We start from the raw sequence: 12374 nt of genomic DNA on the forward strand, positions 1-12374 counted from the left end.
CATCATGATGGTAAGAATGACATTTTTGAGCAAACAGAATTTCTATCAAATTTGCTTCCTTGTAAACTTTGCTATAATGTAATATTTACTCTTCTACCCTAGTATCTGAGTCAGAAGAGGCCATAGCTATCAGCCCCACACAGGAGCAGAGGGTCATCTCCAAGTGTTACAAGGGCATCGATGTCTCCACCAACAAGGCCGACGTCCACCGCATGACGGACGGCGACATGTCAACGTACTGGCAGTCCGACGGGTCGGCACGCTCGCACTGGGTAAGGACCAACATTTTATCCATCCATCCATCCATCAATCCATCCGTCAATCAATCAATGTTTCACTTAGTGTCATGTCTGTCTATTCTGTTATACCGCCCGTTCTCATTTAAATGTACAAATTGATATAGCCAGCATTTACGATTAAATATGAGCCAAATTACAGGCACCTGGTGATGATTGATGCTTTCTTCATTTTCCCACACCTACTATGTCTCACGAAAAATGCACCACAACATTACTTATGGGTTTTGACCTAGAAGAAGTTATAGCAATGGGTGGCCTTTTTTATGACGAAGTAAGACAAAGTTGTGGTGCATTTTTTGTGAAACATGATTGGTGGTGTCGGGAAATGAAGAAAGCAATGCCATGTTATAATTATTTGGCTCATATCAAATCATAAAGGCTGGCCACAGCAATTTGTACATTTGTAAATATTTGTACCATCCTCCCATCTTTCCATTGCCTATCCCTCTTTCTTCCTCCCTGGACAATTCCTTAATTGCTTCCAAGACTGTTTTTGCTAGTCCTGATGAACATGACACGTGGCTGTACCACCTCAGTTTACTTCTCGTTACTATGGTTATAGGAGGTCTTTGTATGGACCAATGTTTTGCTAGACTCTTCAAAACTTCCGTACTCCAGCAATTGATGTGGTCTAGGTGTGTAATCCCTAGGATCTTCTGGAAGCATTTTCATAAGACAGTGTATTACATGGCATAGAGATCCAAAATGAGATGGCGTCATGGAAGAAGGGTTGCTTGGCTTTTTTAGGTATTTACTAACTAATTAATCACCACACCTTTCGAAAAAGAGTGGGGGCATGCCCCGGTGTGCGATGGTCCAAATCCTTCTGCCTGGAGTTCATGATTCACTACGAGTCACCCGGATGGAGGCCTGGCAAACCTCAATCTCGTATTAGCCATACGGTGATTTACACCAGTCACCCGGACGGGAGAACTGGCGCATCCCCGTCTTGTATTAGCCAACGAGAGGGTATATCACCCCATAAGGGGCGGTATAACCTGACGGTGCACGTCACACGTAAGCACGTCGGAGGTAAGCACATCGACTACCAACCAACATGTACATACTAATCACTGTTGTTCTTTCAGGCACGAATCCACATGAAGCCGAATGTGGTGCTGAAACAGTTGGCGATCCACGTGCAGTCGTCGGATCAGAGCTACATGCCGCAGACGGTCACTGTGTCCGTGGGGAAAAGTCCAACGTCCTTACATGAGATCAAAGAGGTGGGACATTACTAATGGTTCTCTCAGAATGTATGATATTACTTAACTGAGTGTTTTGTAACCATATCCTATAGCTAGTTCTTGGACCATACAAAAATAAATGATGGACATTACTTTAAAGAACCATTTCTGATCAAGGAAAATTTGTTGTATTGGAAATAACAGTTGAGCTTTAAGTATTAAGTGAAGACATATTTTCACAAAGAAAATTAATCAATGTTTAAGATAAAAATGCATATATATCATTTATTGAATGCTTTGTTCTTTGCATTTGGGTATGATCAGCATTTGTGTCCCTGTTGCAAAGTGTCCCTGGACATTTTTTACAATTGTTAGGGAGGTTAAAGTCAGTCATAAGAAATACTGGTACATGCAGGGTTCGAAATGCAATTAAGCAACTTGCAATTTGCAAGCAATTTCCAAGATTTGCAAGTAAAAATGATATGAACTTGCAATTTTGCAAGTTGAAAATACCAGTGGATCGTGTAAAGCCAACGGAAGATTTGGCCCCAATAAAGGCTACATAGCTAAATCTGTATTCAGATGTTTAGTGTCCTAATAATGCTGAAAAAGTCGCTATGTCAGGCTGACTATGTATGTACAGCAGAAGCAGTTATACCAACTATGATATTGCAAGTTAATTTCTTAAATTGCAAGTAAAATTTTTGCCAACTTGCAATTTTGTAAGTAACCAAAAAGATGTACATGTATTTGAATCCCTGTGGTATCTACTACATCATGAAGAAAACCACTAAGTCTCCTGCATTTTCTTGCAAATATTTCCTTTTTATTTGTACGTATGTGTAGACAGCAAGCACTAGGCTAGTATCCTGTGCATGAACCTTGTTTCTTTTCCCATGCACAGGTGCGAATCCCCAGCCATGTTACAGGAGACGTCACCCTTCTGGAGAACGCCAGGATGCACTACCCCGTGGTCCAGATCAACATCCGACGTTGCCATAGTGATGGCTGCGACACCCGCATACATGCCCTCAAGACTCTAGGATACAAGGTATACTAGCAAATGAAGAGAGGTCTTGGTAAATGAAGAGAGATCTTAGCAAACAAAGAAAGGTCTGGGTAAAAAGAGAAAGGTCGCCGTAAAAGAGGAAACTTTAAGGTTTCATCACAATTGATGATAATAACTGTTGTCAGAGTGTGATAGCTTTTCATCCTCCATATTGAACACTTATTAGTAGCATTTCTGATGTACAGTGACATTAGTCAACAGTTAACAAAAGCTTGTTTGTTTGCCAAACCTCGGCTGTTTGGTAGTAGTCTTTACTGGTGTCCATGTTGAAAAGTTAATTAAAGTTAAAATCCTCCCACACCAAAAGGTGTATAGGGCAGTGCCCATCTCCATTTAGTAGCCCTGGGCCACACTGGGGTGCAATCACTGCAGCAGGGGGCTAGTCCACTGGCAGTGGAGTGTGTTTAACTTCCATACTGTTTCAGAAGTATGTACCATTTTTTATAAAGTCTTTGGTATGACTCAATACGCTTCTTGTCCACAGTATGTATTGTTAATAAGCATTTCTTGAATGTGTAGCATGATACCAACAACTATAGTCTGTTTCTTCTCAGATGTCAGAAGACAGAGGTGTGGGCATTGCGGATGCCTCGGCTGTGTGGTACTTGTCCGTCTTCATGTCCTTATTAGACTGTATTGATAAAGCATCTCTTGTGTAATTTGATGCCAACACCTTGTTTGTTTTGTTTGTCGCAGATGTCAGAAGACAGAGGCGTGAGCATTGCTGATGCCTCTGCTGTGTGGTACCTGTCCGTACTGGCGTCCACAGCCACCGCCTCCATCCCTACCAACCCCGCCCTGGCCCAAACCATCCTCACCCACACCAGGGAGGCTCTCCGACACATGCCCCCCCTGTCCCTCCTCCCTGGGTCCAAGGCCTGCCCGACGTTCCTCAGTCCTACGCTGCTGGACGAGATTGAACGGTTCCTGAAGACCATTGTGGTGACAGAGGAGGGGAAAGTTCAGAGTGCAGATGGACTACTGGTGCGTTCATGATTTTTCTTGAGACTTTGTTTTAAGAAGTTTATAGAACCCCAGAATAAAGCAAACATGCCTTATGAATTATGTGATTTGATTTTTTTTCCTTCATTCTAAAAAAAAGTGCAGAATGCTAGTCTACTGGTGGTTCTATGTCTGATTTCTCTCGAACCTTTGTTTTGAAAGATTTAGACAAGGCAAATGTGCCTTAAGATTATAATCTTTTTAAGTGTGTGTATTTTTGTCCCCTGATTTTTTTTTTGGAAAGTGCAGGGAGCTGATAGTCTACTAGTTGGTCAACTTCAAATTTAGACACTGAGAATTTAAAAAATCTATTAGAAAATCATAATCTTCAGCTAAAGTCGGTCCTTATTCTCTTCAAGACTTGTCCTTTTCATCTTGGAAAGACATTTTATTCAGACATTTACATTTTCTGAAAATCGGAGGTCAAATATATCTTTTCAGTAAGCTAAACTCGATTGAGGAACACCTTTCTGTCCTGTCCAGATTTAAATCTGCTTGTCTCTGGCCCAAGGATGACTGTACATTAAAACTGCATACTATAAATAGCATTTTTCTCTTGTTACAACCAGCGAGAGAAGTTTTATATGAAAATGAACAGGAATTAGAAGCTTTTTTTTCTGCCCATTCAGGTTCTGATGTCCCTTTCTCTGGCCCGAGGACGACTGGTCAGTGTCCTGGAGACTCTGTCCCTCCTGGCCGAGAACCAAGACATGGAGATGCTGGCCGTGCCGCTCCTCAAGGCCATGCACAAGGTCACCGAGAACTTCTGGAGGAAGTATGGCTATCCCTTACAGGTGGGACAGCTTTAGATGGAAAAAAGAAAGCCCGCCAAAAAACAGTCACTCAAGCAACTTGATAAAATTTTGAAACAGTCAGACATCATCCACTATCTTTTGTCAGTGACTTTGAAAATTTCATCCAGTTGCTTGAATAACTGTCTTTTGGCATATCCTATTACATGGATGTCTAACCTTTATCACATAAAAAAGAAAGTCTTTTGTGGACTTGTACATGAAAATGATCTTCACATTAATCAAGGGTTATCTTGCTTCTTGTTGTATGAATAAAATGATTCAGTCTCATCAGCCAAAAACTTGATAAGTTGAAAAAAAAAACTCACAGCATAAATGACCCACTGCCTATACTTTAGACATGTAAGTCAAAGCTGCCTGGGGGTCTGTACTTGTACTTAGCCAGGTCTCGGTTTGGAGTTTTTCGGGGCTGACCTGACTCGTTCCCAGAAAGGCAATAGCGCTTCTCCAAACATCGTTTTCCGGGTAATTTAATGTTTCCGATGGACAGGATGCCTTGCCACTGACTGACAGACGCATTTGATATTTTCTGTGGAAACATAATTTTTGGTGAAAACCGCAGCATCCCATATATAATAAGTATGATGCACTCCTACATATCTAAACTGTGCATACCTGGGTGTAGTACTCTAGAGATCTCTCAGTACACTTTTTGAAAGTGGTGGATATACAATGTATGTACCTTGCAGATAAATGTTACTGGAGGTTACAGTTTTACAGTGTATTTGTTTACTTGTTATTTTTTACTAGTTGTCCCTTACTGGCTGTGACGGCGGGCAGAAGGACAACAACTGCCCCCCCTCCATTGTTCTCACCTCCGACTGGTCCACAGAAACTTACTACACAGCCATGGGCAAGAAGACAGTCAACTTCTTCTTTAAAACCGAGGGTGAAACTGCTGTCCAGCTCACGAGGGTTCGCATCAAGGTCCCAAAGGGGGGGACAGGGGCGAAATCAGGGATGCTGTTTTTGTACAATGCTGCTGCTGACTTTGACATTGAGACACATTCTCGGAGGTTTGTTTGTGTGTTCATTTGTTTGGCATAAGTAGTAAACAGGCATACATACCAGTTTTGTAACAGTAAGTACAAGCTGCATATGATATGACTGTAAGGTTTGATCCACTCACACCGGGATGGACCCCTACTCTTTTCAATAAAGGTAAAGAGATCTTTAAAATGCTCAAGGTGTGGCTGTCCTTAAACGCAGGGCCTCAGGCTATGTATCCCATTTGAGAGGACGTCCCTAGCCAAAGCTATTACTGTAAAATGAATGCATTTAAGTTCACATGTTGGCTTTTATTTCGTGGTAGGGAGAAAATGGAGTGTTCGCGGGGGTTTTACATGACTTGTAAGTTCGCATTTGAAACAATAGTAGCGGTACAGTCATAGGTGGGCAAAATGTTTCGGGGGGGTTTAAACACATAAAACCACCGCAAACATTTCTGCATTTACAGTTGTACATTTGAGGAAAAAGATGTAAAGGGGCCTGACATTGGGGCCTGCCAGGAATTCAAACCAAGTACCTTTTGATTCTAAGTCACCAGCCTTAACCAAAGGCCACCTTGCCCCTTGCAGATTCAAGGAGTACGACACGATGACCTCGTCGCAGTACGACGTCATGAACAAGATGAGGAGCGTGGGAGTCGGAAAGGCCGAGGAGACGCCGATCGCTTTCTTCACGTTCGAGGAAGACTGGGACGAAGTCGACGTGAACATGGACGTGTGCACGAGGGGGACGTTCATCCTCCTGAAAATCACCGGCCCCCGCTTGGACACCGCCGAGCGCGTGGGCTTGATGGGCGTGAAGTTCTACGGTTTCCAGCGACTTCACTCCGCCAACGCTGCCGAGGACATCGGCATCAACCAGTCCAACCGCATCACCGTGGACGACACCAATCCGATAGACGCGGTGACCGTTTTCATCCGCATGCTCTCGTTCCTGGTGGACATGACGCGGGATGCTCCGGTGAAGAAGGACAGTTTTCGATCGTCGAAACTCCAGTCTATCGACATGACGGGGGTATCCATAGAGATGCTGTGGAAACTGTACTGTCACATCCCAGGGAAGGACCAGATCTGGGGAGAGAGGATCGCTAAAGTCAAGCTGCTCCAGCTGCTCAAGTGTTGTTTCCCCTTCCTGGCAGCCACGGCAGCGGTTTGTAAAGAGAAGGAGAAGCAGGAGGCCAAACAGAGTAGGTTTTTAAGATTGTGCAGGGCACGAAACACTTCTTTTCTGTTAAGCCATGTTGATTTGGTGGTAATATGTAGATAATATCCGCCCGGCGTGCACATCAATGTTCGTCCACTTCCAAAAAAAAAAGGTTTCGGCCATACTGTAAATCGTACAAAGCAGCTGCAAAATGAGAAAATATTTCCTGTTGATTGCAAAAAAATATTTCGATAAAGGGATACTAATGTCGTAGAAAGTCAATTCCAAAGTCAAAGATGGGAAAGAACAAAAATGAAGAATCTGTTATTCGGTATATGCCATACTCAGTTTGTTCATCCTTCCTTCATCCAGGTAGATTTCATACATGTATGTTACATCAATGGCAAGTTTATTTTTTATTTGCACACTTGCATCAGTTATGGGATCCCAGGAGGATGTCATCCATATAATCAAATCAACATGGCCCTACCTGCAGTATGTGATTTTGTCAGACCGAGCCATATTTTTTCCCCACTTCTCATGTGTGCTCCTGGTTACTTGTGCTTTTATCACCTCCCTACTCTATGTGCTTTTGCTACTCTAATGTACATCTTGTAATTTGCTGTGTTGACCTCTCACTGTCTGTCCTGTTTTAGATTTTTTTCTTTGAATATTTCACGGATCGGACTGTGCATGCACAGGTCAAAGGTGAAAGCCAGAGATGTACGTGTAAACAAAACACGTCTAGACAATGGTTATGCAAACCGACTGTTAGACTTGGAGGCCATATAATATATCTGGACATGTATGAAATATGGTCTAGACAAGGACTGTTTAAATTTACAGGTCTTGGGCTTTCACCTTTGACCCACACACAGTTTGGTCCATGAAAGGACTCATACATGTATGTTCTTTTCAATGTCATAGTCATACATGTACTACATGTAGTTTTGTACTGTACCACATGGCTCTAGATCATCGGCTGCATTTTCCTACAGTTTCAGCCCCCCCTTCCCACTGTCACAGTGTTCTGCTGCACCCCTTCCCTATAGTGTTCTCACCCCTCCCCATTGTGTTCTCACCCCTCCCCATAGTGTTCTGCTGCCCCCCTCCCCATAGTGTTCTCATCCCTCCCCATAGTGGTCTATCTGCTGCCCCCCTCCCACTGTTCTGCCATGTTTTATGCCTGTGTCTATTGCAGTAATGTTGAGATGGCCACAGCTACCTCCCCACATGCTCTTAACTGAGGTCCTAAGACATAAAGGTGGGACCTCTGTCATTGCTAAAGGGAATGCTGTGTCATAATTTCTTAAGCTCTGTTAAATGATAATTTTTCCATTGCGTATCACTTTTAGTTCTTTCTATCTTTAACTCTCCCAAAATCACAGCTTTGCTATAGTTATGGTCTTGGCTCAATTGCACACAGCCCCTTCCCACCCTGATTAAATGTCTACTCAATATTGCAGAGGACTTGACTTAGTGTCCATGTTTCTTCAATGCAATGTTGATAATATGTAATAATATGGTATCTCTACTTTGATATGTATCCATATGACTGTTCTGCTATATGGATAGTGTTAAGGCTACTAACAGATTATGTTTGATAAATAGTCTAGTACAATGTACATGTCAGCTTAAAATTTTTTTTCCATCCCACTTACATGTGGTACATGTAGTAGTAGTAAGTAGTAGTAGTAGACTGGTTTTTATTCAGAAACGAACAACAAGATTACAATCCTCCTGGCAGCTCCTGGGGAGGCTGAATTACGAGGATGTTTACACGGTCGGTAAAAGAAACATTTTCACACATCGCAATCGCCTTTGGTGACATACCATGGCATTGTGGTTGCATTATAAAACTCTCAACGATAATACTTGATTAAAAATCGATTTTAAAACAGCGCTTCACATATGTAGTATCACAGTGGCCTCATGGGCACCGAAATGGACGCAACAAAATTACAGCCCAAAAGATACGGTCACTAGATGGTCTAGAATCATTGACATCTAAACCGTGGCAATATCATGAATACAGATTATACATATACATAGAGTCATGTTTGTTTAGAGTTCATTGAGCAGTTCAACAATGGCAGGAATGGCGCTCGTCCTGTAGCGCTTTGATCCAGTACTGCTATTAGTAGGTATAGATTAGTATTGTTTGGGAGCCAATGTTGTTAATTTTCATTGCTAAAAGACATTTTGAGCTATGCCTTATAGATACATTTTCATCAATTCCATGTCCCAAAGTTCAAATGTTTTGTACAGGAGGGGTGAACTTTTGCCCATCCCAACAAGCAAAAATTCCATCTCGGGACAGAGAGATGGGTCCTAGAGACAGCCCTGTTACATGTAGTACTAACAATTTTTTTCTCTCATAAATACATTACTATCCTCATGTATTTTTACCCTAAGGCTTACTAAAGCGGTACATGTAATACTTTCTTCAACAATGCCTGCAGTACTAACACCAACTGGGTTGTCCAGTTTTTGTTGTCTGCTACACCTTGCTAACGTTTGATTATGACTCTTCCTCCCACCAGACAGCTCAGGTGAGATTGCGGCAGGTGCCATGTTCACACACCTGTGTGACGTGGTGGACAGCGGAGAGAAACACCTCAAGCCCATCAAGGTTGTGGCCGAACAGGTCATCTTAGATGGTGAGTAGGGCAGACAGTGTATAGTGTGCACCTTGAATTGTGCAGTGCTTTGAGCTATCCCTGCTTCTGAAACTCAAGAGTTTGAATCGCCCTGTTGTTGTCTTCCCAACTTGTATGCTTCAAACCAATGAAAAGGGCTGCAATCCTTATATTTCGTTGTGGTTGAATCTATACATATTTAGCACATGTTAGTCGTTGTAGATGTACATGTACTGTAGTAAGATACCACATTCTTATATCACTGTAATTACCTTCGGCAAGAAAGTTATGTTTTGCCGAGCATGGGTCTTTGTGTCTGTTAGGCCCCGTTCATGATGCAAAAATCAAAATGGTTCAGCCGGCACGCCATGTGCTTAACAGAACACAAATTGAACAGGTTTTCTATGCGGTTCGAATCGATCCGCGGTCTCGCTAAGGAATCTCTCTCTGCAGAGCAGCGAGATGAAATTTGTGAACATGAACGCTCCAAAATGCTTTCGTTCCATTTCATTCTGAACCTCCTCCCAGGGTAGTCTGCAACGACTCAGAATAAAACGTTTTTTTGGGAATTGTCATCATGAACGCAAAAGCAGTGTGAAACCGTTTTACAAGGTCTGAGAGATTTGTTTGCCGTGTTGGTCAGCAATCTCTCGCCATGCTGTAAATGTACTATTTTCCTCTTTATGATTCCGCATTACTGACTGGGAAAATCAATCATTAGCCTTAAATTAGCATTGTTTGTGTTGTTGAGGTCATCATTAATTTCGGGATAGAATAATTATATAAATTTTTCCTTCCTTGTATCTTAGTGTAAACAACTTCTGAATCATCATTCAAAGAAACAAAGTAAGAACACCCAGACACTGATTTATCATGTAGTAAATAGCTTTATGCAAGAACTGTTGACAACTACAGCACAAAATTGTGGCCCAAATTATGCTTACTTGAGTTGTAACTGACTTCTGAGTGTCCAGATTTTGGGTTTACCGCAGTGAAATATTGAGGAGAGCCACACCTCTAGCATGTTAAAGACCCCATTAAACCTATTGATAAAAGTAGGGTTCCATCTCGCAGTGGATACATCAATCCTGTACAACTTGTACTTAGTAATACATAATATTTTACGCTTTGAGACGGTTTACCCGGCAGGGGTTAATCTAAATCAGGAAAGAGGGGCGCTGCGCCCTCTTGTTTCAGCCCAGCGCCCCCTTGTCGAATTCAGCTTTTAGTTAATATCCAGCATACAGCCTTCACTCAGTGATCAATTCTTCCATAAATACATAGAATTCGCTCCCTCGCCTGTGTGTGCTCCCTCTTGTTCAATTTTTCTAGAAAAACCCCTGCCGGGTATAGGCAGACAAACAAACATTCTATCATATTTTATAACTTTATCTGAGAAATGAGTAATTTTCTTGGAATGGCCTGATGCCATTCTACAATTTTAGCACTGGATGACCATTGTACCTTCCAGTGCCAGCTGACATTATTATAAGTTTCTGACAGTTGACAGTTTGGACATCAGTGGCTAATATTCATTCAGATAATTCCTACATCTGAGTTCAGATACTCTAGGATCAAACCACATTTTTCTCAGTTCATGGCCTAACCACATACCAAACATAAAAATGATCAGTTCTTAACAAAAATGAAGATATAAATATAATAACAACTAGGATTGAAAAATACAATGCACTTAATCCCCATTTACAATTGAACACGTCAGTCTCTTAACCCCATCAATCTCATCGTAAGAAAAAAAAGGTCTAAAAGTTTGAAATTCATATCTATATTCCTTACAGAACGATAATAGAATATTTATCTATTTTATCTATTTATTTTATTCTATTAGAATTGCAACAGTGCAATACATGTGGGACACAGGCAGCTGATGATAACTTTTGTTGTTATTGTGTCTTGCAAACCACGACAAGTTCATCAGACCGAGAGCAATTAACTGACTTATGAGACCGAGAGCAATGCTTCTTGCGGCGTCCGAGTGGTGTGCGGGTGTGTCACAGTAAGACACACTTGCTTTTCTCTGCCCAGGGATTCTTGGCTTTGGGAGGAGGGTGCAGCATGTAGTCCGACTTCATGCGTTCTTCAACAAACTTGATCAAACTGGGAAGGAGATGTAAACCACATGTGAGAAACATATTTGGAAAATTATGCGGCAACAAAAACCATTCACTCATGTCAGACACACCAAAAACTAGTAGACTGTTCCATGGACCCAATGGCCTGAAATGACTGGGAATATATGGTATAATTTGTAACCACAATGTTGATTAATTGCTGACTTTCTGTGGTAAAACAAGTGCAAAAAAACATTAGGAAACAAACAGACACACCAATGACAATACATCGGTTCTCGAGCTAGCTCGGAGGTAACAAAAATTATGACCTCTGTATGTCAAGAACATGAGAATGCAAAATTGGAAGTTCTGCTATAGTACCAAGAAAAGCTTTTCGTGGTCAAGAGATAACCACAAACCAAACTTCACAACCCACTAAGGATAATAAGGATCCGAAGTTCTTTTAACTGGTGTTTCTTGTGCCTTAAGGACCTCTCAAACAACATGGGATTAGTTCTTATCTTCTTTCATGCCTGTGTTTGTCCTAATCTGATCATCTCACTAATATGATTTGTGATGAGGATCATGCTATGATACGCCTGATCCTGGATAAAGTAACTTCTTCTCAAGACGGCTTGATATAGACTTGACTCTAGGAACAGGAGTTATTTCTAAAGTATCACATTGACATGAATACAAAATTACCCAGGTTTTGTAGAATTTCATCAAAGATGAAAAACTGAAATGGGCCATTATAATCCAATTACTGAATAATGGCACCCATATGCAGACCCTTAAGGTATTGTATGCATTCCAATTGGGTAACTATTGATCAAGATTAATTTTTGGCCAAAAGAAAGAGGAGAATTAAGTTGCTAAGGCTTACAAATATCCACAACATACAAGTACCCACAACATACTGCAAATTCTAATACTATTTCTTGAGATCATCCTGACTTAATGAGAATAGGAAATGATATTACTTGTATCTGGAGGGTATGAGGGGGGTTATCAGAATAATTAAATTAAAATATGTTGCTTTTTAATGCAACTGCCACCTAGTCCAAACTCAATGTCACCTTGCTTTTTTCAGTTCTTTCTTTTCATTCAGAAAAAATATTATCTAAAGAAAAAGAACACCTG

General features: G+C 41.4%; 1 protein-coding gene across 1 annotated transcript in view; it reads left to right on the forward strand.

Annotated features, from left to right (window-relative positions):
• The window catches only part of LOC136426242 (zinc finger ZZ-type and EF-hand domain-containing protein 1-like), a 52943-nt gene that overhangs the window by 2451 nt on the left and 38118 nt on the right, over positions 1 to 12374 (forward strand). Inside the window, exons 4-11 of the mRNA XM_066415068.1 lie at positions 103 to 272; positions 1388 to 1525; positions 2391 to 2537; positions 3252 to 3539; positions 4187 to 4351; positions 5120 to 5385; positions 5947 to 6563; positions 9064 to 9180. Of these exons, the coding sequence (XP_066271165.1) occupies positions 103 to 272; positions 1388 to 1525; positions 2391 to 2537; positions 3252 to 3539; positions 4187 to 4351; positions 5120 to 5385; positions 5947 to 6563; positions 9064 to 9180 (1908 nt within the window). The remainder of the gene's footprint in view (positions 1 to 102; positions 273 to 1387; positions 1526 to 2390; positions 2538 to 3251; positions 3540 to 4186; positions 4352 to 5119; positions 5386 to 5946; positions 6564 to 9063; positions 9181 to 12374) is intronic.

The sequence above is a fragment of the Branchiostoma lanceolatum genome, chromosome 1 (assembly GCF_035083965.1).
Source record: "Branchiostoma lanceolatum isolate klBraLanc5 chromosome 1, klBraLanc5.hap2, whole genome shotgun sequence".
Classification (NCBI taxonomy): Eukaryota; Metazoa; Chordata; class Leptocardii; order Amphioxiformes; family Branchiostomatidae; genus Branchiostoma; species Branchiostoma lanceolatum.